Source organism: Haliotis asinina, chromosome 2 (assembly GCF_037392515.1).
Source record: "Haliotis asinina isolate JCU_RB_2024 chromosome 2, JCU_Hal_asi_v2, whole genome shotgun sequence".
Classification (NCBI taxonomy): Eukaryota; Metazoa; Mollusca; class Gastropoda; order Lepetellida; family Haliotidae; genus Haliotis; species Haliotis asinina.
Window position 1 is genome coordinate 18,753,132 of NC_090281.1, and position 26,227 is coordinate 18,779,358.

Here is a 26,227-nt window from a genome sequence, read left to right on the forward strand (position 1 = left end):
GAGGTTACTCCGTGTGGGCGTGTATGTCATTACAGAGGGCACCGATGTGTGATCACTTTATGACTGTCCCAGTTACACACTGTAAGGTAAATAGTAATTTCATCAATGTATGCCCAGCGTATTTCATTTCAGAGCCAGTCTGCTGCATTATTCAAATATCATGGAAATTCACGTATCGACAATGTTGACTTTTTACAGCGACCATTTACCAGCTGATGTATATATGCTTCTAAGAAGGTCATCATATGTCACTAATTGTTAAGGTTTGCTTTGATTGATGTAGCCTCCTGAAAGCTAACAAAACGCCCCCTATTCTCTAATACATGGGAAAACTTCTGCTGTGTTCTGATTTTATATACAAACAAATAACTCGCTTTTAATGTGTAACCATTGATGCAGATTTTTCACTAGTAGCAAAACATCAATAAAAGTTTAACACGCCACAGGAAGTTGACAGGAATTCCGTTGGGTTCCTTTTACAGAGACCATGTGATCACATTAACTGCTGTTACCAACGGAGAGACCCTCAAAAGGGACGGTGGATTGTTACTGGTGGAGAGACCCTCAAAAGAGAAAAATACAGGAAATATTCCCCTGATGTCATGGAAAAAGCAGATGATTTGATAACCTCTTATATGTCTGCCAGAAAAGCTTCAGCCGAATCTTCAATTGCTTTCGCCGCAAAACATGGCAGAAAAAGAATCTGTTTCAGAATCAATTTCGGGTGAATGCATTACGGCGGAGCGGGATCCAGTATTATCTATTGACCATGGAAGACAAAAAACAACTCGTTGACCGATTAACGACATTAATACGACTGCTTTCATTTGTATGGCAGTGATGACTTGATATGACCCGGGAACAATGCAGTCATCTAATATGCCAGCACTGGACACATTCACGTTTTTTGACCTCAGTTCGTGCTGTACGCCGACATGTTGAGTCTTGGTGTTCTTTGTCACAATGAACCTGAAGAAAACCTCTAGTCGTGCGATCAACACTGTAAATAAGTTAATTAATTCATTTGTTTAATTCGTATTATCAACAATGCGAAGAAAACGATATTGAAAAATGTTTGTTAATGTCGTGTCATTCAGAATGACTGCGAGTGAACTCCCATATCCGAATGCGCTACCGCAAGACAAATCATGTGATCGAACTTATGTGATATCACTTCCTGAAGTCACTTCTGTTGAGAACAGCTATGTCGCGGCTTAGACATTCGTTGGATTTCAATGGGTTTCGAAGATGTCAAACTTAATGAAAGGTTTATAAAGGTAAGATATGCACATAGTAGATTGACACAATATTTTTGTGAGCTTTTAGCAAAAGTGCTTAGGTGATGAACTTCTGTGACACGAGAAGATATACTAGTATAAGAACGTCTTATTAACACCAGGTTTCTGATAGTCAAGAATAAAACACAAATAAACAAACAAATAACGACGTACTCTGCCTAAATGTGAAAAATAATCTTTTAAGAAAATTGGTCTACTGTCGGTTGGCATCTTAAGTCAAAATTTGACTTAGACAATGTCTGCCAGTACTAATCGGGCGAGTCGGACATAGTACCCCCAACACTCCAATCGCTCAGTTAAGGCGTGAGTCCTTGCCTTCATTCGAGTTAGTGGTAGAAACCAATTATGAAGGCAGTTATTCCCAAGAGAATCACTGCATTTATGTCCAGCCATAATCTGGTTCTCGGCTTCTCCTTGATGGATGTCAGCTTTGCTTGGATGGCCTTTGTCTCTTCCTCAGAGAGTTTGTCTGGTCGCTTCTGTAGGCCACAGCAGACCTCTAGTCTGGACAGCCATTTCGGTGCCTCTGAAACATGAAGCAATATATCGTCCGAAAAGTATAGGGGTTAGATACGGATACAAATTCATTGAAAAAGTGCCAAAGCCAAAGAAGCGGACAGAATCTAATGGTACTGATAAAACCTGACGGACTACTAAAAAGTACATAAAAATTATATATGTAAAAAAAGTATGGAATCCTAGAAGAGATATTGTCCATACAAATGTGTGTTAGACTGAGTTGTGGTTTACGCAGTTTTTAAAACTATTCCAATTATTTCATCCAATGATGTACATCAGGGACGTTTACAAATTTATGTTATTGGTATGAGTAGTGTGTGGAATATTTGACAAAAATATTTTCCATCCGATTCTTTTTTTCGAAGTGTAATAAAATTTTGAGGAATCGGAAAATTATAAATCAAATATTCTGCGTGGATATTATCATGAGTAACTAATGTAGTGAATATGTTCTGTTTCAGATTTGACGGATCCTGTAACAGCTGGGAGACGTAATGATCCGCAGGACGTAGAACGTATAACACTGTCTACATTTATAGTCATGGAGACCACACCAAGTTTAACACATGTTCCAGCTATATGGCGGTGGTCTGTAAATATTCGAGTCTGGAATAGACAAATCAGTGATGAACAGCATGAGCATCGATGCACACAAATGGGATATGATGGCATGTGTCAACAGAGTCAGCGAGCCTGACCATCCAATCCTGTTATCTCGCCTCTTACGATATGCACGGGTTAATGAAGATCAATTCTATTCCGGACCTTCACGGGTATATAATCATTTTAACATATCCATATAATTATGTTCGAGAGAAGGCCACCATAAGGGTCCCAGTGCCCAATCGCTTTATCTTTTGAAAAATAAAATATGTTTGAAACAAAATGTGTTTAAGTCAATTAGTCTCATTCAATGCATCTATATACCAGACAACATGTACTTCTGTCCTGACCCGAAAGCACAAAAGAAGTCCCCAAAATAGTTGATTTTGGGAATACTGCATTTCAAGTGGTCTAAAAATGAATTGGCAAGATGGTGTTTGTCAGTTACGATGGTAGAAACATCAATATTATGTTACCGTTTCCATCGTTCGGATCATCAACGACGTCAGCTTCATCTTCGTCATCAGACAAATCAGGCAGTGTGACATCATGTCTAGTCCACCACGTGACTCGATGTAACTAAATCATAATAAAAGCCGTGATGAATACAACTCTGTAAGAGACACATCATATATGCATAGAACATGTTTTGATCTCACATGATGTCAGCAATGGCCGTGAAATTCGTATACCCTTACATTGATAAGCATGGGAATATTTGTCTGAAGTATTACCGGGGCGGTGGGGTAGCCTTAGTAGTTGAAGCGTTCGCTCGTTACGCCGAAGATCCGGGGTCGAGTCCCCACATGGGTGCAATGTGTGGAGCTCATTTCTGCTATCCGCCGTGATATTGCTGGAATATTGCTAAAAGCGGTGTAAAACCATCTTCACCGTCCAACCACTAGGATACCCCCCACCCCACCTCCTCGTAATCCGTTAGAACGTGTTGCCTATGGTTTGCGGTGTTGTCTATGGCAAGATTAACATTGGAAAACCAATTACAAGCCACAGAATCGATTGCATTTTACACATGTCATGATAGTCTCCGAACCATCCATATCACATGTCTTTTCTAATTTCAGATTATAATTTAAATTTCATGCTAAGTCTTCCTTTATGCCGGATTATGGCAACTTGAGAGGGTTGTTATCCATGTGACACAGTATTGCGATTCGAATCGAAATCAGAAGACATCAAAATTGGATTTCAGACTGAACCTGCCTGAAAAATCGAATAGTGGAATTAATCTAGAAAATGCTGTGTGGACTTGGCTGACAATAAATACCAGTATATTGTGAAGCAGCAGCTAAGACAAGCATGTACCTTCGATCTGGGGCGTGACGCAGGCATGAGACTCAGAACGATCATGACAGCACCCGAAACCGCTGTCTCCATTGCAGACACGTACAGGAAGTGGATCTTCAGGAAGTAGATGCGGTTGTCTTCCTCGCCACAAGGGGGCGCTGGGTAGACAAACGCCAAGATGAGACGCGTAAATCCGACTGCTTGGCCAGCCAACATGCCATAAAAAGCTGCCTGCAACGGAAAGATGTGTGAGTGAGAAAATGTTGCTTTAAGACGCCCAGGCAAGTTTGCCGCTATTTACTATACACAGTGGGGGCTGTCTAATCCGGCACTCATTGGGACTGAGGAAATAATCCGCTTAAGACAATGAGCCGGATTGGAGAGCTGATGATAAATGTACAAGCCACGGAATTGATTTTATGCCGGCGCGGTCTGTACGTAATCAGCGTTGGCTCGTCACATCGAAGACCCGGGTTCGATTCCCTACATGGGTACAATGTGTGAAGTGTGTTTCTGGCGTGCTGGAATATTGCTAAGAGCGGCGTAAACCCAAACTCACTATAAATAATCACGCGTGGACCAGACAATCTTGTGATCATCATCATGATGCAGCGGTCTCTGTAACAGGAACACAGTGACGTGTTAAACCAAGTCAACGGTCCTGACCACCCGATCTTGTCAGTCACACACGCACACACGGATGTACGCACACATTAAGGCCCGCAGTCAATGCGTCAGCTACTTACGGGTTCTGTTGTTCTCTTCCAGAAGAAGCCCATGATGAACACCATGGCCCAGGGAGGGCCCACCGCCGACATCAACATCTGCCAGTATTGCCACAGCTGGTCTCCCTGTGCCGCCTGCATGATGGGGATCCACACGATTGCCAGACCCACCAGGACAAGAACCACCACTCTGGAGACACAGACGTCTTCAGTGACTACCAACGACCACACCATGCAGTAAGATGTGTACTCATCTACATTAGAAACGCATCATCGGGATAAAACGTTTTTTTCTCCCTGATGCATGAAGAAAAGTGTTTGTCTATTCTGACACTGAAATTGTCAGTCAAGAAGGAAACACGGGGAAGAGAAAACAAAAACAGTCATAAATTAACGATAACATTGGCAGGGTGTGAAACAAGAAATTTGACACGCGTTCACAGTTTTCACACAGGCAAGGTCAGGAACGTCTGAGAACTGATGGTACCCCTTCTGTAGTGGCTGTTCTAGAGGCTGACTTCAACATGTTCCTTAAATGAGTGATGAAATGGAGATGAAGTCATCTTGTGCAAGTTTATCACAGACTGTGATAACCAGACAATTTTTTATTGTGACAATAGACCCTTCTAGTCCTGTAGCTCGTCATGGTATGACTGAAATACTGCCGATGTGACGTTAAATATTAACTCAATCATTCTAGCCCTGTAGACAAAGAAGTCTCAAGAAACCAAACAGCTCTTCTTTCTCCTTGAACAGCGGATAGATGTGGCATTATGTATAGTATACAGTGATGTTCATACGTTAGGCGTGATTTGGTACAGACTTGAATAATTGTCTGTCAAAATGTTGCGGAACCGTCACTTTTCCTTCGTTTTCATGCAGTTGAACAGGTGATTGGCAGCAGATGTCACTGTCAGATTACTTCACGCAGAGTTCAAAATCCGCTTTGCATATTCCATAATTAATGATAATAGGTAGCTACACACAACTTTTATGGATGACAACAGTTTACTGCATTGACCGACGTTTCAATGTAATAACAACAATATATGGGTATTTCTTGTGCGCCTTAGTTCATCCAGAACATGGACGCTACATATAATAGAGTCACTAGGGTTTATGTGGAAAATATAACAGTTCGTCAAAAGACCATCAGAATATTTTACAGTTAGGATGTAGATTTCTTTTTGAAAGGAATGTTTTGAGTCCCGATTTGAAAAGGACGAAGCATTTTCATTGGAAAAGGAAGACTGTTCCACAGGACTGGTGCTGCAAATCTGAATGATCTATGGCCAAACTGTTTGAGGCGAACTTGGGGATTTGAAAGAAGAACTAAATTCTGGGAGCGGAAAAGACAGACGGGCATATATATTGACATTACCTCAGGGAGGTACGGGATAGCCCATGTTGAAATTTTTTAAGTCTGAAGAGAAGATCATTAGAGTACGCTATTGCAATAGTCAGTCTTGGAGAGACCAAGTGTCTGAGTCTTTTTAGCTGCATCTGCGGTTACAAGATGGCGGATGTTATCGATAGAGTGGCTTTTGAGGCAGAGATGTTTCACATGTTGCTCCATTGCGAGACAAGGATCAAGATAAACTCCTAGGTTCTTGACACTGTATGTACGTTGGATATCTGAGTTGGTTACTGTGATATCTGCGATGTGCCAATCAACATAGCCTCAGTCTTGTCCTCATTGACGTTCAGCTCGTTTGTCATCATCCATGAACTAACTGCCTTGGTGCACTGACTCACTCTTAATCTGACTATCTGTACACCCTCTAGTTTGAAGGGGTCTATCAACTAGAGGTCGTCTGCAAATGTATGATGATTCACATCAAAGTTGTGAATCACCCTCTCCGAGGAGTTTGTGTGTAACACAAAAGAAAGTGGCCCAAGGACTGAGCCCCGGGGTACACCACACTCTAGGAACATTGGCTCAGACATGCTTTCAGAGAAAATATGTAGATGTAGATTCTTTCAGCGTTATCAAGCTAAAAGACACCGAACCAGATAAAGAATGTCTTGAAGAGAAATTGATTTTCATATAACACTGATCACTATAAAACAATGATGACATCAGCTGTTCTAAAATCAGATCAGCGACCGCACTCGAATGTTCGTCGTGCTATGACTCGGGTCGCAGTCGGATCACGATCACCTGTCGCGCCTGATGGTAATCGAGCGTACGTCAGCTTTTATGTGCGGAATATACATGTATTTTGTGTAAATACGGACGAATCGTACAGAGAGAGGATAATTATGACGTCTCCCGTCACCAAAGATTAACATTTGTATTAACTTGTAACGATATACATATTACAATCTGTCGTCTTTCATGTGTCCCGTTGAACATTTACATTGATATTGGTCGCCCAGATGAGGCCTTCAGACGATAACTGCACATTTACATACAGACTTGTTTACCCACATATCGTCTTTCTACGGAAGCGTTGTAGGGCCACAGTGAATTATTTTTTTCAGTCTCATTGTCTCCTACGTAACACTTAGTATCTACTTTGTAGGACTTAATGTCTCCTACGTAGGAGATAGTATCTCTTACTTAGGAGATATTAATACTAACACTTACTATCTCCTACGTAGGACTTGGTATCTGCTAAGTAGGACTTAATATCTCCCACCTAGTACTTAGTATCTCCTACGTAAGACTTAGTATCTCCTACGTAAGACTTAGTATCTCCTACGTAAGACTTACTATATATGCAGTCCTTAATATCTCCTACGTAGTACGTAGTATCTACTACGTAGTTCTTAAAGCATGTTTATTATGGTTCGGATTATGAGAGAGAGAGTGAGTGAGTGAGAGAGGGAGAGAGAGTGAGAGCTTTGTCTTGAGATGGGACTAGGTTGGACTGGAATCGTGTTGAGTGCGGCGTAAACAATACGAAATTCAACAAGGCAAACGCTTGTCATTATAGTTGTTTGTATAGGAATAAGTACGCGTAGATTGCCACCCGGTCTAAGACACGTCTGTGCACGCAGATTGTGATTCATATGCAACGTCCTCTGAAATATCCAACACAAAACAGTAAAGGGTAACGAAGTGTAACATATAACAGTAAAGGGTAACGAAGCGCAACATATAACAGTAAAGGGTAACGAAGTGCAACATATAACAGTGAATTGCAACGCGTTACAATAGAGCAAACTGAACTCGAGGCAGCAACGTTCAACAGTCGGTCCAACACATGACAGTAATGTGCAACAATTAGTTGAGTCTAATGGTGAAGTAAACAGTAGACTCTTATAGTATATGAAACACATGATGGTAGACTATAATGGTAAATATAACACATAACTGTAGACTCTAAAAGTGAATGAAACACATTGACTGTAGATTCTAACAGTGACTAAAACAGTGAAACAGGAGATTGTTTGCCTGTCTGGGGATTTAAGTCGACCATTTCAGAGTAATGTATATAAACATATATCGATCATCTCCAACAGGACATAGTAGGCACTACGTAGGAGATGCTAAGTACTACATGGGAGATAGTAAGTCCTACTTAGGAGACAGTATTTCCTACATAAGCGATAATAAGACTAAAAAACAACTTTTCACAGTGACCCTTCTACGCTTCCGTATCTTTCATTTGCTGCGGTGAAAATTTTAGCTATTATTCAAAAACTGCCGTTATATATTCCGTGGTGAAGTGTACACAATAATGTACTATCATTAATGTATTATCATGTGAACTATATATACTCAACACAGTCTCACATGCTTACACACCCAACACAGTCTCACATGCCTACACACCCAACACACAGTCTCAAATGCTTACACACCCAACACAGTCTCATATGCCTACACACCAAACACAGTCTCAAATGCCTACACACCCAACACAGTCTCACATGACTACGCACCCAACACACAGTCTCAAATGCCTACACACCCAGCACAGCCTCACATGCCTACACATCCAACACAGTCTCACATGCCTACATGCCCAACACAGCCTCATATGCCTACATACCCAACACACAGTCTCAAATGCCTACACACCCAACACAGTCTCACATGACTACGCACCCAACACACAGTCTCAAATGCCTACACACCCAACACAGCCTCACATGCCTACACATCCAACACAGTCTCACATGCCTACATACCCAACACAGCCTCATATGCCTACATACCCAACACACAGTCTCACATGCCTACATACCCAACACAATCTCACATGAATTCACACCCAACACACAGTCTCACATGCTTACACACTCAACACAGTCTCACATGCCTACACACTCAACACACAGTTTCACATGCCTACACACCCAACACACAGTCTCAAATGCCTACATACCCAACACAGCCTCACATGCTTACACACCCATGACATTAACCGTTATGACACGGATCACTTCTGTGACAACGCACCTCCCAACAACGAGCAACTCGAACTCCTTGGCGTGTTTCCTGTACCGCCTCCACAGATCCATGGTGAAGATACTGCTGGCGGAGTTGAACACTGATGTCAGTGTACTCATCACTGCGGCGAACAGGGCAGCCAGCATCAGACCTCTCAGACCTGAATCAGTGAAGGAACTGGACTTACAGTGATTCAAGAACACCCGAGCATGAAATAGCCATGTTTTTAACCGGGAATTTGTGCGGACACGGTAAAGATTTCCCCAACTTAACTTCTCGTGTTAATTCGCCATATTCAAGAAACTTATTTCGAAAGAAGTATTCCGGTGGCGAGTCTTCGTATGTGACCATCCCAAACTCACTCATGTCGGGAAGCACAGGCCGATATACCAGAAACCCATCCGTCAACAGGGCTGCAGACATTAGGTCAGGACATTTGTGAGAACAGTAACCATTGTTTTGGTTATAATGACATTATTGTTCACTGGATATCAAGGATGGTCCGAATAAGTGAGTCTGTGCTAGTTCCTCTCCTTTCAGATAAAAATTGTGTGTTAAAAGACTGACAGAAACAAAATCTCCAAGAACAGCCCCTACCAGAATTAATGGTCTGTGTTTGGCGTGCATTACTCCTGGAAAAATCCTGCTCTGACAACAAGGATTTCTCCTGTCCCTTATCCCGTATCGTTATCAGACAATGTAGTCAAGCATAACAACCACTACCTGGAGACTGTTGCAACTGATGATGGTGTTAGAGGGATTACCTGGGCCGAGGATTCTGAGGACGAGTAATGGATAGGCAATGTTAGAGCATCCGCTTGGATTTTCACAGATACACTTGCATACCTCTGGATCTGCGCATGCGACTTCATCTGCAACGACATGGCTTATAAACTTTCGTGCAGTGAACAACCTTTAATGGAATAGTGCGAAATAGTAAAGATGTCAACAGATGGTACTTTTTGTCGTCCTGCCTGGAACTGGACGTGAAGAGGTAAGAACAAGGACTGGTCGGTTTGTATTGAAGTATCAAACTACTAGGGCTGCGCAATATGACCAGTGTACCGGTATTTACCGGTATTTACTGGTATTTACCGGTTCAGACATGAAAACGATACCTATTTCGATACGCTGACCGAAAATTTGACATGCATTCGGAAAGCTTCGTAACACTCAGGAGTCTTCGGATATTTCCGTTCTTCACACTGCCAAGTTAATCGGTTTGAAGTCGTGCTCTTCACTTTTGTTCGTGTTTCGCAATGTTTTGGATATGGGTCAAGTTGCTGTCTAAAATTTCAGAGCTTTTTTTTCGGTGGGGGATGGGGCGGGGGGAGGGGAGCGGAGATTAAATGTTCCTGTTACAGCTATAACAAACATAGTGATGATGTCATTTTGTTTTAAAAAACAAGTACTAACTCTGTTTTAAGTATTGTTTTGTTAATAACTCTTTTTGCAGTATATTGCAATAAATATCGCAATATATGCTTTCGAATCGAAATAAATCGGAATATGAAAATTCTTTGCAATACCCACCGTTAAAACTACAGCATCTCAGTTGACAGACATTACAATATACCGATATGAATACCGGGTACTGCAGACGCACACGCATGTATATGTGCGAAAATCTTAACTTAGAAAAAGGTCTTATCTCACCTCATCTCGCGGTTCTGATGGCTCTTTTTGGACATACCAACAAGGTACTAAGGAAATAATCCTTTTATTACTATTGTCTTTTGTTACGTTTAGACCGATGAGGAAGGTGTGCGCGTTTGAGATTCCGAAGTACCTGGGTAGAGAATCCTGGCAACCATTCCTGGTACCATGAATAGCCAGAAGGGAAGGATCTTCAGGTACCCCGCCAATATAGACCCGCCCTTAGCATGAGACAGATTCTTAGCAGCTAGAGATCGTTGTACCATGATCTGCAATGGAGCGTGCAATATAACATGCAACACTATTCAGAGACCTATGTTCAAGGATCCGCAATGCAAAAAAATGCATCACTATTCACAGAGACCCGTAGTCAATGATCTGCAGTGGAATATACACATGTATCATTATTCAGAGATCCGTAGTCAAGGATCTGCAGTGGAATATATACATGTATCATTATTCAGAGATCCGTAGTCAAGGATCTGCAGTGGAAATATATACATGCATCATTATTCAGAGACCCGTAGTCAAGGATCTGCAGTGGAAATATATACATGCATCATTATTCAGAGACCCGTAGTCAAGGATCTGCAGTGGAAATATATACATGCATCACTATTCAGAGACCCGTATTCCAGGATCCGTAATGGAAATACACAACATTATTAAAAGATAGAACTCGAATTTTAAAAACAAATATAGTGTTTGCCATATTCACATTCAGAAGATGTTCATCGTTTTTTTAACGAAAAACAAAACGTTTCTCCAAAAGAAACATTTTCTTTGGATTCTTAATCACCCGTTCCTACAACTTCGTCATGATTTAATTAGCGTGCCAACTGAGAATGAATAATGTGTTAGGAATACATACGATTGAGTATGGTTTTTATGCCGCTTTTAGCAATACTCAATTTAAGCAGTAGAGCAATGAGCTTCTAATTGTGAGAAATCGAACCTTGATCTTTGGTGTGACGAGCAAAAGCTCTCGCAATTAGGTTACCCCATCCCAAGTACATTTACAATTAAAGATGATTGAAGAAAATGAATAACTATGGATTGATGTCGCTTTGTAGCAATATTCCAGCCACATGACGGAAGGGAAAAGCAATACCAATTCCAACCTGGATTCCATTTTAGGTTCGATCAATGTAGTTTACTTCGAGCGAACGCTTTACCCACTAGACTGCCCCTCTTGGCAGGTATTTGTTTTGGAATATGGAAATGGTTCTGTGTCGCGTGTATTTGTACCTGATCCGAACACCAGAACCAGATGTCGCTGGGGATATTGAAAATCATGGTTCCTGGCCAGGGGTAGTCGGACTTGAGGGGGTGAGGATCCCGGAGCAGGCTGAAGGAGTCGGCCCGGGGGATGCCGCACGTTGTGTTGCCATATATGGTAGTGTTTGGCATTGCTCGCAGGAACTTTGTCTCCAGTTTGTCGTAGCCTCCTATCTCCGAGATACCTTCAACAGAAGAGTAAGTTGTGGAGATAGATGGGTTGAGAGTAGAGTTTTACACCGCACTATTCCAGCTATATGGCGGCGGTCTGTAAATACTCGAGTCTGGACCAGACAATCCAGTGATCAACAATATAGGCATCCGACCCCGTTAGTCGCCTCTTACGACAAGCAGACTTACCTCTTACATGGGTTGCCGAAGGCCTATCTACCCCGGACTTTCACGGGTCGGGGAGATAAATGAAAAACCCAATACCAATAATAAGTTGGAAAAGTTTGAGTCGGAATTGGATGGTCAGGCTCGCCGACTCGGTTGACACATAATTTTGTGTTCCTATTGTTCAGATCGACGATTATGATTTCTTTTAGAAGCAAGATAAAACAAGTATACACGAATGACAACTTCTTTCATTCGAGCACGACGTTTCGATACAGGTTCTTTCATATACTTGAAATCGATACAAGAACCCGTATCGAACGTCGTGCTCTAGAATTAAAGAAGTTGTCATCCATACTTGCCCCATCTGACGATTATAATATTGATCACTGGATTGTCTGGTCCAGACTCGATTATTTACAGACTAGCACCTTATAGCTGGAATGCTGCTTAACACGGCGTTAAAACAAACAAACAAACAAACGCCGACATCACCTGCCATTACACAACAACCCACAACGTCATCAACCCAGTGACCTACCTCTAAACAACAGGACGAGGGCACCTCCTGTCAACACGATGGTCTGTAGGGTGTCCGTGAACATCACAGCTGTCAGTCCACCTGAGCCACAAACAGTCTTACTCGGTGAGTGAGTGAGGTTTATTGTCATTTACATCAACATTGTTAAGATTTGAATAATCAGCGATGAAATACATGCAAAAATGTCGTTCTTACAGGGGAAACATGATATTCGAGGATCAGTGGACCCAGGAACAATAAAACACCAAGTATCCGTAGCTCCAGGTAATAAGAACATACTTAAGGTTTTTAATGTGTATTGAAATAAGTATCTCTTGTTCAAGATTAACATATGTGTTCTGTTGAATAAAACATAAACAAAATACGTTTTCAGAGGTGAGGCTATGTGATTGCAACCTATCAGAGTTTGCAAATTAATATCAGAAACATCAGTAACAACCGCAAACTGAACAAATTATCTTATTGTCGCCATGGGTACAAGAGATCAAGAAAATTGAAAAAATAACAAAGAACTCTAATGATAAACATATTTGGTGAACGCCTATACTAATTTGTCATTACGGCTACGTTAGAACAAACTCGTGTGTCCCCGTTGTATGTTAGCGTCAGGTCAGTTATTCAGTTTACCTGTCATTGTGAAAGCTGCAGAGAAGACCAACAGGAGAATCCCAGAGGCGTACATGCTCCAACCCAGCAGGAGCTGAACAAACACTGCACCAGCATACATCTCCACCTACAGACATACAGTACAGGTATACATCTTCACCTACAGACATACTGTACAGGTATATATCTCTACCTGCAGACATACAGAACAGGTATACATCTCCACCTACTGACATACAGTACAGGTATACATGTATATCTCTAGCTGGGGCATGGTGGGCGAGCTGGCTAGGGCGCCAGGCTAGTGATCCAGCGAGGTTGAGGTTTCGGGATCGAGCCCACCTGTGACCGGGTGTAAAAGCCGTGGAGTCAACTTTGTGTGCAGACTCTTTCAGTAAAAACCGTGGAGTCAACTTTGTGTGCAGACTCTTTCAGTGTTGTCACAACCCCTAGTGTACAGTACACAACCCTGTGCACCCACGAATCCGTTGGTATATGACCAGATGGAGGCCACATGAACACGTGCATACACCTAGTTGCGGGTACAGCAACGTGCAGTAAACTTGGACAAAGTGCTGTGACTATGTGTCCTAGTCCACCGAGCTGTCAATTGGGTACCTCGTTAGGATGAGAGAGCCACAATACACTCGGTGCGCCTAGTGGCAGCAAGAGTTGTATACTCCCCAGGGAGTTGAGATTGAAATACGATGTGCTGTTGAGATTGACATCCAGTGATCGAGGGAAAAATACCGGCGCCTTGAGCATGCACTAGTGCGTGGATATGTGCGCTATATAAATATCCAATCTATCTATCTATCTACCTACAGACATACAGTGAAGGTATACATCTCTACCAACAGATATACAGTACAGATATACGTCTCTACCTGCAGACATACAGAACAGGTATACATCTCCACCTACAGACATAGAGAACAGGTGTACATCTCTACCTACAGACATACAGAACAGCTATACATCTCTACCTACAGACATACACTACAGGTATATATTTCTACCTACAGACATAGAGAACAGGTATATATCTCTACCTACAGACATAGAGAACAGGTGCACATCTCCACCTACAGACATACACTACAGGTATATATCTCTACCTACAGACATACAGGTCAGATATACATCTCTACCTGCAGACATACAGTACAGGTATACATTTCTACCTACAGAGATACAGTACAGGTATACATTTCTACCTGCAGACATACATGCCAGATATACATCTCCACCTACAGACATACTGTACAGGTATACATCTCTACCTGCAGACATACATGCCAGATATACATCTCCACCTACAGACATACTGTACAGGTATACATCTCTACCGGCAGACATACATGCCAGATATACATCTCTACCTACAGACATAGAGAACAGGTATACATCTCTACCTACAGACATACAGAACAGCTATACATCTCTACCTACAGACATACACTACAGGTATATATTTCTACCTACAGACATAGAGAACAGGTATATATCTCTACCTACAGACATAGAGAACAGGTATACATCTCTACCTGCAGACATACAGAACAGGTGCACATCTCCACCTACAGACATACACTACAGGTATATATTTCTACCTACAGACATACAGGTCAGATATACATCTCTACCTGCAGACATACAGTACAGGTATACATTTCTACCTACAGAGATACAGTACAGGTATACATTTCTACCGGCAGACATACATGCCAGATATACATCTCCACCTACAGACATACTGTACAGGTATACATCTCTACCGGCAGACATACATGCCAGATATACATCTCCACCTACAGACATACTGTACAGGTATACATCTCTACCGGCAGACATACATGCCAGATATACATCTCTACCTACAGACATAGAGAACAGGTATACATCTCTACCTACAGACATACATGTCAGATATACATCTTTACCTACAGACATACAGTACAGGTATACATCTTTACCTACAGACATACAGTACAGGTATACGTCTCTACCTACAGACATACAGTACAGGTATACATCTCTACCTACAGACATACAGTACAGGTATACATCTCTACCTACAGACATACAGTACAGGTATACATCTCTACCTACAGACATACAGTACAGATATACGTCTCTACCTGCAGACATACAGAACAGGTATACATCTCCACCTACAGACATAGAGAACAGGTGTACATCTCTACCTACAGACATACAGTACAGATATACGTCTCTACCTGCAGACATACAGAACAGGTATACATCTCCACCTACAGACATAGAGAACAGGTGTACATCTCTACCTACAGACATACAGAACAGCTATACATCTCTACCTACAGACATACACTACAGGTATATATTTCTACCTACAGACATAGAGAACAGGTATATATCTCTACCTACAGACATAGAGAACAGGTGCACATCTCCACCTACAGACATACACTACAGGTATATATCTCTACCTACAGACATACAGGTCAGATATACATCTCTACCTGCAGACATACAGTACAGGTATACATTTCTACCTACAGAGATACAGTACAGGTATACATTTCTACCTGCAGACATACATGCCAGATATACATCTCCACCTACAGACATACTGTACAGGTATACATCTCTACCTGCAGACATACATGCCAGATATACATCTCCACCTACAGACATACTGTACAGGTATACATCTCTACCGGCAGACATACATGCCAGATATACATCTCTACCTACAGACATAGAGAACAGGTATACATCTCTACCTACAGACATACAGAACAGCTATACATCTCTACCTACAGACATACACTACAGGTATATATTTCTACCTACAGACATAGAGAACAGGTATATATCTCTACCTACAGACATAGAGAACAGGTATACATCTCTACCTGCAGACATACAGAACAGGTGCACATCTCCACCTACAGACATACACTACAGGTATATATTTCTACCTACAGACATACAGGTCAGATATACATCTCTACCTGCAGACATACAGTACAGGTATACATTTCTACCTACAGAGATACAGTACAGGTATACATTTCTACCGGCAGACATACATGCCAGATATACATCTCCACCTACAGACATACTGTACAGGTATACATCTCTACCTGCAGACATACATGCCAGATATACATCTCCACCTACAGACATACTGTACAGGTATACATCTCTACCGGCAGACATACATGCCAGATATACATCTCTACCTACAGACATAGAGAACAGGTATACATCTCTACCTACAGACATACATGTCAGATATACATCTTTACCTACAGACATACAGTACAGGTATACATCTTTACCTACAGACATACAGTACAGGTATACGTCTCTACCTACAGACATACAGTACAGGTATACATCTCTACCTACAGACATACAGTACAGGTATACATCTCTACCTACATACATACAGTACAGGTATACATCCCTACCTACAGACATACAGTACAGGTATACATCTCTACCTACAGACATACAGTACAGGTATACATCTCTACCTACAGACATACAGTACAGGTATACATCTCTACCTACAGACATACAGTACAGGTATACATCTCTACCTACAGACATAGAGAACAGGTATACATCTCTACCTACAGACATACATGTCAGATATACATCTTTACCTACAGACATACAGTACAGGTATACATCTTTACCTACAGACATACAGTACAGGTATACATCTCTACCTACAGACATACAGTACAGGTATACATCTCTACCTACAGACATACAGTACAGGTATACATCTCTACCTACAGACATACAGTACAGGTATACATCTCTACCTACAGACATAGAGAACAGGTATACGTCTTCAGTAGTAGAATGTCATGGCCATATCAAATGAATTGATCAGTGTTCTAGAAATAGAAGGCAGTGTAGCTATTCTGCCACCGTTGTGGGGTGCTGATCGGGAGTGGTTGATCCAGCTGAACACAGACTTGCACGCAAACACACCGGGACACACATACACACACACACACACACACACACACACACACACACACACACACGTGTATATTCACGTATATTATACACTATATAGGTTTCCATATATTCGTGAGCCATACCGATATCTTGGTGATAATGTAGAGCACCACGGACAACACAGACAGGTACACTCTCAGCCTCGATCTGCCGTATCGCTTCTTCAGGTATTCGGGCATAGTAAACACCTACAAAAAGGTAAAATAAAAAAATATCACACAGGTGTGGTGATGAAACTTGCATAATATACGTGTGTTGACATAGTAAACACCTATAAACAGGTAAGATATAACACGGGTATGGTGGTAATACTTGCATAATATGCGTGTGTTGACGATTAGTATTAAAATGGAACTGAGGTAGTTTCGGAATTAGTACAGAGGTGAGGTGAAGTAAGGTGAGGTGAGGTGAGGTTTAACGTCAAAATTACTGCTTTCATTAAGCAAGGTTCATGAACACATATGTGACTGTCATAATCGGGTGAACCTTTAGTCCCAGAATGGCAGAAAGTAGATTCTTCAATAACATAGATTGGTTAATACGGACCCTCTCGTTGTGAATGGTATCGATGTAACGCAGTTTAGGTGTACCTGAAAGAACGCTTCTTGCTTGCAGCAATAAGAACTTACCCCCGAGGCAGTGAACACCGGCACAAACACCCACGACAGCATCAGAATGAACGGAATAGCCTAAAGAGAAACGATCAAGAAATATTTAGAGATGCATATAATACAGAGTTTAATGTTTCTATGACAACTTTGTATTTTATTTACACGCTGTTTCTTGCTATACTGGTACAGTTGTCGCAAGAAATGTAAAAGATCGATATCTGTATCATAAGGTGAGTAGTATAATAGCCTTCTAGAAGTGGAGTAATATACTTTACACAAAAAGAAATGCAAAAGTAGAATAATTGAAATATCCTTGATGTCGTTTTGATGGTATACAAAATAAATACCAAATTAACTTTCGTACGTCTGGAGGAAACGGAATTTGATTTAATTTGTGTGTTTGTTGTTTATGCCGCACTCAACATATTCCAGCTATATGGCAGCGGTCTGTAAATAATTCAGCCAGACAATCCAGTGATCAACAACATGAGCATCGATCTAGACAACTGAATCTGACGATCTGGTCACTTTAGTCGTCTCCTGTGACAAGCAAGGGTTGGTAAAGGTCGATTACAACGCGGACTTGTAATAGTTAAGTATCACACGTTACTATATTGTGATACTGGCCAAACGAGTGGTTGATATCTTGAAGAACGACAACGTCGTCAGTAAGAGACGATGGCCAAGACAGCGACTGCTGACAAAGCAAGGGGCATAATCAAGATAATCTGTGCTTGCAACCACGACAAGCGGATCCTGAGTCTGTACATGTCTATAACGCTGTAGATATACACAGATTATTACATGCCACTCAAAGATCATTCCGCCCACTCCGGAAGCAGCTGCAGTTCCAGACAAGCCCACGAATATAGGTGCCCCGATATTGCTGGCAAATATGGACGCTCCAATCTGAAATATGGGATAATCAAAATCGTCAACAGTGAATTTTAGAATTTCTTCTGATCATCAGCCTTGGAAAAAAATAAAGGAATACTTGTGCCTTCATGTGATCCCTTACTTTTTTCCCTCAGTATATGTTGTGCACACGATTTATTGAAACTCGCTGTGCTGTTCGGATATACACAGAACTTTAACGAACTAAAATATATGAAAAAGATCAAAAGTTTGCGCCGAACTTGAAAATAACAGCATATTTGTTGAGTTTTTTTTTTTTGTAAGAACTTTTATTTTCAACATATGCCGTCTGTCTTACCGGAAGAAATGTCATGCTCTTTCCCGCCAGGAAGTACCCAGTGGCACTGGTCTTGCTGGCTCTCACTGTTGCCTGAAAAGTACATGTTGTCATTGCGTGTTTTTGTTTGTTTGCTGCGAAACGCCTTACTTGATAATAATCCTGAGGACGATGGACTGAAATATATGAGTCAGGAATAAACAATCCAATGATTGATATTATAAGCATCTATATCAGGCCTACCAGGCCTATCAACTACAATAGGGGGTTGATGCATTAAATCCCCGATATCAGATTTTCAAAATTATAGCGACGAAAAGCAACCAAAGCTTGTTCGTCTCCCCTCGCCGCCATCTGTGACGATGTTTATGCCTCCTTTTCGGATGCTATGACTGCAGTTTTGGGATGCTATGACTGCCGTTTTGGGATGCTGTGACTGCAGTTTTGGGATGCTGTGACTGCAGTTTTGGGATGCTATGACTGCAGTTTTGGGATGCTGTGACTGCAGTTTTGGGATGCTGTGACTGCAGTTTTGGGATGCTATGACTGCAGTTTTGGGATGCTATGACTGCAGTTTTGGGATGCTGTGACTGCCGTTTTGGGATGCTGTGACTGCCGTTTTGGGATGCTGTGACTGCAGTTTTGGGATGCTGTGACTGCCGTTTTGGGATGCTATGACTGCCATTTTGGGATGCTGTGACTGCAGTTTTGGGATGCTATGACTGCCGTTTTGGGATGCTGTGACTGCAGTTTTGGGATGCTGTGACTGCAGTTTTGGGATGCTATGACTGCAGTTTTGGGATGCTGTAAATGCCCTTTTGGGATGCTATGATTGTCGTTTTGTAGACTCGGCGATCGTTCTCGGGCGCTCTTGTAGCTGATACGAGAGTTTTGTTTCCATTTCAAAAGATTAGTTTTCCATTAGAGAACGTTTGTTTCGGTTTTAGAGGATATTGTTGTAGTTTGGGTGTTTTTTGTTACCTTTTGTTGTATATGAGTTCAGTTTTAATGATTTGTTCACCGTTTGTATGGTAGACCTGTATATGCGCGGCTGTGACACTGTGGCATGCATAAATCGGCTCAGCAAGCTTAAGCACCAAGTGGTCGCGAATAGCTCTGAACTTGCTGGTGCGCGTAAAGCAATACTCGCTCACTGACCATCTAATACATCGGTTCTCAATAAATATATTGCAATACGTATAGCTTGAAAAGCGTAATATCGTACAGCCCCATTACAGAGTACCAAATAAAGCCGCCATAGTCTGTATCTTAGTCTGTATGTCTATAATCTGTTAATAGGTGCTCGACAGACTCGAATTTCACAAATGAATGTGTGGCAGTCGTTGAAGTACTCAAATTAAGGCAGGTCACCTGTCTTCAACTTCCATGAAATGTGACTTATTCACCGAGGAAAAGTCGGAGGTCAGAGTTGTTTGAGATTACAAATGTGTACATACAGGTATTTACACCCATGTCGTGTTGCTATTTTATGTAATGATACAGTATAAACGTATATAGTTGTGTAAACCTCACCCATATTCCAACGGCGAGAACCACAGCAAAGTACAGCGCTATAGTGAGGATGTCCCCCCAGTGTAACGAGGTAGTCGAGCTGATGCTTTGACACACGGGCTCCGTCATGATGAAATATGTCGTCTTTTTTAAAAAGCCTGAAGTTAACCGAGAATGTAGCATGAACAACACACACTGTGATCCGATTAGATACATCTACAATGCTGTGTCAGAATTAACATTCCAATGAGCACACAGTACACAGTTCCGGGAGTCGATTTCTAGTATCGTTGATCCAGACCGCCCGTGCATCCTGGAACAACGATGTGCTCATGCTATCAACCAGATTCGATCCAGTCACTCGCCTGATTATGTTTTGAGACAGTAGGGTTACTCATACACTATAAGTAATATTGGTTATACTTCATAGATTCAATATATTTTTGAAACTTCGGTAACTCTTTTTTTTACAGTTTTGATAATGATATTTATGAAATAATGCATAAGTTGACAAATATAGCTGTATTGGGTGCCTGTGTACGGCCTGTTGCTGAATCCCGTCAGATTTCAACTCCACAAAGAGATCGTAGCGTCTTAAGTGTTGCGTTGATAAATAGTAATTATAAAACAGGATACGATGTAGGTGACCTATGAATGTAGATATGTAAAAAGTAGGTGTATTCAAGAAAAAACGGCTTGTTTGCGTAGTAACGCGGTCTTCATAAGTTTTCCAAATTAGCCTTGTTTATAAGTGAAGTGAAGTGAATAATAACGGTGAATTATCTAGTGTATTACGTAACTCTCCAGCTATAACTATATATCAGCAAAGTGTTGAGTGTGTAAAGCTTCATCATAGCTCATTAAATCATCTTGATCATGCTATCTTATTATAAACATACATGCACCAAATCACCGCCACAACAACGAAACAACAACGATGATGGATTAACTGTTCGGTGTCATACTTACAGTCGTGGCAGCAACTGCAGCTAACACAAATCTCCCTGCTGGAAAACAAGTCTAGTTCATACTCTAAGTTATATATGGTGAAATTCTATCATCTTCATATATACTTGCACCACAGAATAGACGGACTTCACATTCCTGACCTGGCCAGGTTGTCATAGCTCTCAGGTGAAGGAGCGTGGTGAGGCATATACCGTATCCCTGAAAGTAAGTGTATACTGTGGAAGCTGTCTAAACCGGCACTGAAAGGGACTGAAGAAATAATCCATTTGAGACAACGTGCCGGATTGGAGAGCTGATGATAATGTAAAATCCACAAATAGGACTGAGATTGTATACCGGTGATTACAACTTGCCGGAATGGACAGATGCCGGTTTTGACAGGTTCCTCTGTAGTCTATCAGAGGGTTCAGGATTGTTTGAGGACACCGTTGGTAATATTGCTAGAATAATTCTGAAAGCACAATGTGTTTTAATCCTACATGCTCCATAGCATATACCAATTCTTGTAAAAGAGCGGCGATGTATTGGTATGTAACGTAGATTTCAAGTATATTACACTTACATGGCGACGTGCACACAGGTGCGTGCGCGTGCCTGGTGGTTGTGTGTGCCTATCTTACAGTTGGACATTTAATACGTAGAACACGGTATGTGACAAGCCGACATATGGACGTGACGGCGACACTGTTATGCTTTTGTGTGTAAATATGTACAGTGTCCCGTTGTCTGCTTAGCTGTGATATGGAAGACAAGGAAAACAAGATAATGTCAAGGCCACTTAAATTTTAATATTTACAGGGAGACTGACCCATTTGTAGATGCTGTTAATCAAATCACGTGATTGAAATTGTGCATGCTGGCTCGTTGTCATGCAGGTTTATGAGTGTGGGTGCAGTATGCTAAAACGGCCAACGGCCCCCTAGTCCGCGGCTAGTAAAAAGTCGGACCAATGCATCTCCAGAGTCACTAGTCCAGCTGTGTAATGAATTTTCATCATATTAGCAATGCTCATCATATTAGCAACTTAATGAGAGATCTTATTCTTATCAATTTTTGCAATCTTTTGCTTAGATTCTACATTCAGGTTTCGAGCTAGTGAATTATTTTATGGATTAGTAACTTTATGGCTAGTAACCGACCAGCTAACAGCTGCTAACACTGCTACTGAGCAGAGACAAAGTTGCCACACGGCTGAACAATGAAGTGTTTACACTTTCAAATCGTTACTCTTTCCGTAGAGTACAATCAAAACGCACGTTAAAGAACTGATTCTCCATCATGAACTATTCCATACACTAAACGCCAAAAGAAACCTTACCCTCCTACCTTTATGAAAAACTATCAAAGATATGTTAGAAGTCATCAGTTTACAAGAAAGCTGAACAACACAGCTTTACGCAAATTACGAAAATAATTGCTCAAAAGCATTCGTATTTAAGTGAAATGCATTTTTCGAAGGATGCAACTGTGCTATTCTCCACCATGCCGAACTGAAATAATAACAGTGTTTTAGATGTCCAAAAGAAAGGGTGAAATAATATTCTGCCTTGAGACAAAGATAAACCATTTACGTCACCATTTCTCAACTATTAACACAAAAAGCAACAGTAGTGGTGTGTGTAAAAGAATCATGCCATTTTCTGTTTACACATAGCAATATCAGTCCCCATGACGTGGCAATATTCAGGCAGTATTTGCATCCATTTCACGTGTAGAACGATTCTATAGGGAATACAGAGCGCCTAGAATACATGATATGATACACAAATACGAGAATTATGCAAATGCTTTAATAAGTTGTTTGAAAAGGGTGTTTTCCCTAACAGTTTTTCATGTTCCATAATAATTCCCCTTCATAAAAAGGTGAACGTAATGACCCTGATAACTACAGAGGTATTTCACTGATGAACATACTAGGAAAAGTGTTTACATCAATACTAAATACTAGAATTTCTAAATGGGTAAACATGCGTGATAAAATTCCTGAATTTCAAGCTGGCTTTAGGAAGAATTATTCTACATCGGATCATATATTTACCCTTTACGCACTTATCGAAAAGACGTTGTCACGTCGAAAACATAAATTGTTTGTAGCATTTGTAGATTTCAAAAAGCTTTTGATTCAGTTGACCGCCCTAAGTTATGGAAATGTCTTCGGAAAGCTGGAGTACAGGGGAAAATATTTGCTCTCATAAAAGCAATATACTGTAATGTGAGATCATGTGTTCGTTGCAGGGAAGGTGTGGCAGATCTCTTTGATTGCCCTTTGGGTTTAAGACAGGGTTGTATTCTGAGTCCAATCTTATTTTCGCTTTTTATTAATGAATTATATCTTGAAATAGCTTCAAATGGTAAACATGGCATCCAAATGTTTCCAGATCTAATAGAAGTTTTGATGTTACTGTTTGCAGACGATGTTATTTTAGTGTCAGATACTGTGGCTGGTCTCCAAAGGCAACTAGATATTCTAAATGCATACACAAATGAATGGAAATTATCTGTGAATCTAGATAAAACTAAAATTGTGATCTTTAGGAAAGGTGGTCCAATAGCGTTGAAAGAAAGATGGGTATTTGATGGTCAGTTGGTCAATGTAGTGGATCATTATTCATATTTAGGACTCTGGTTTTCACATACTATGAACTTGAACAAATGTACGAAGGATTTATCATTGCGTGCAAAGAAAGCTCTAATGAGTGTAATTTCAATTGTTCATAAAGTTGGACCCATACCACCTAAAATGTTCTTTAAACTCTTTGATAGCCAGATACAACCCATGTTATTATACGGCTCAGAGGTATGGGGATTCCAGCGGTATGAATGTTTGGAGAAGGTCCATTTATTAGCATGTAAAAGATTTCTTAGTGTTGGGTCTTCTACACCAAATTGTATGGTATATGGTGAATGTGGTACATACCCCACATATATTAATTCCCAAATTAGATGTTTAAAATACTGGTTCCAACTTCTTCATATGCACGAACAGCGTCTTCCTAAAATAGCATACAATATGCTTTTACATTTAGATAACATGGGGAAAACAACATGGGTAACGCATTTAAGGAATCTTCTATTTTCCCATGGTTATGGTTTCATATGGTTATGTCAATCAGTTGGAAGTGTAGACATGTTTCTTAAGGAATTTAGAACGCGGTCTGCAAATATGTTTTACCAGGAATGGCATTCAACTTTAGAAGATAGCTCACGTTACGCTTATTACAGAACTTTCAAGACTTTATTCCAACCAGAAATTTATTTATCAATACTCACGATGGAAACTTTAAGGAACCATTTTATTAAATATCGACTAGGTTTATTAGACCTTGTCGAAAATAAGGGAAGAAAGGTGTCCATTGCAAAATCCCAACGAATTTGTCAGTTATGCAATATAGAAACAGAGAATGAAATTCACTTTGTGTTCGTCTGTCCATTTTATGGTGACCTTCGAAAGAAATATATCAAAGATCATTTGATAAAGATGCCACCATCGCAATATTTCGTATATGTTTTAACTGGTAAGAAATCTCAAATATTAAACCTTTCACTATATATTAAACATGCATTAGTTAAAAGAAATGACTTGCTTAAAGAACGTGTTACTCCCTGTGTGTAACTTTTTGTTATATACATACTCTCTTGTATATGGGCCGGAGGCCTTTTGTACAATAAACCTTTTGACTTTGACTTTGAGTGAAAGAGCCATTGGGATGTTGCAGGAAAGATCAACATAACATGCTGCTGTCTGCGCCCTCTGATGTCACCGTATCGCGGTTATAAGACGTATTCAGCGCTATAGAGACTGGGGTCAGTGTAGACAGACGAAGAAATGGACGTCCACACATCACGACGCCAGCTGTATCGCCCACATTAAGGGAGGAGGATGGTACGTTTCTTTTGGCGCTTCGATCTAACACCACACTCAGCATTATTCCAACTATGTGGTGGCAGTCTGTAGATAATCAGGTCTGGACCAGAAAAAAAAACAGTGATCAACAAGGGCATCGACCTACGATAGCGAGTGTCGATCAAGTCAGTGAGCCTGACCACCAAATCCCGTTAGTCGCCTATTACGACAAGCATGGGTTGCTGAAGGTCAATTCTAGCCCGCATCTCCACGGGCCTCTGAGCTCGGAAGTTCTACTGTCTTGATGGCGATCTTTGAGGCCAGGTTGTTTGGGTGATCGGCAGTCTGGAAGTCGGTGAGTCAAAAATGAAACACAAGTTTATGGATGATAACATCTGGTTTAGGGCATAGAGCGACGTGTCGATGTGGCTTGACTCTTAACCAAACCCGAAACTGTCAAGCACATGTAGAAACTGTCAAACACATGCAGAAACTGTCAAGCACATGCAGTATGAGCTGCAGATTGCCCTCTGGAGATGTATGCCCACCCAGGAACTCGTTCTTGGAACAGGTGCCAGTTTATTACTGCAGACCCGTGTAGTTCCGAGGTAGAATAGGCAATTGTCGTAAGAGGTGACTAACGGGATGGGGTGGTCAGGCTTGCTGACTTGGTTGACACATGTAACCTGTTCCCAATTGCGCAGATCGCTGCTCATGCAATCAGTGGATTGTCTGGTCCAGACTCGATTATTTAGAGGCGGTGTAAAACTAGATTCACTCATTCACTCATAGCATCACGTGACG

At 41.1% G+C, this 26,227-nt stretch overlaps 1 protein-coding gene across 1 annotated transcript; it reads right to left on the reverse strand.

Annotated features, from left to right (window-relative positions):
• Positions 1 to 380: 380 nt before the first annotated feature.
• Positions 381 to 21,768, reverse strand: LOC137272318 (sodium/glucose cotransporter 4-like). The gene is made up of 16 exons (XM_067804685.1): positions 21,580 to 21,768; positions 20,632 to 20,768; positions 19,120 to 19,191; positions 18,711 to 18,815; positions 17,925 to 17,984; positions 17,379 to 17,483; positions 13,291 to 13,396; positions 12,664 to 12,744; positions 11,757 to 11,971; positions 10,642 to 10,777; positions 9,617 to 9,724; positions 8,862 to 9,012; positions 4,472 to 4,640; positions 3,744 to 3,956; positions 2,897 to 2,999; positions 381 to 1,824 (listed from the first exon to the last, which is right to left on the reverse strand). Exons 2-16 carry the CDS (start codon positions 20,737 to 20,739, stop codon positions 1,625 to 1,627), a joined length of 1,932 nt encoding a protein of 643 aa, XP_067660786.1. The 5' UTR covers positions 20,740 to 20,768; positions 21,580 to 21,768; the 3' UTR covers positions 381 to 1,624.
• Between the last annotated feature and the right edge of the window lie 4,459 nt (positions 21,769 to 26,227).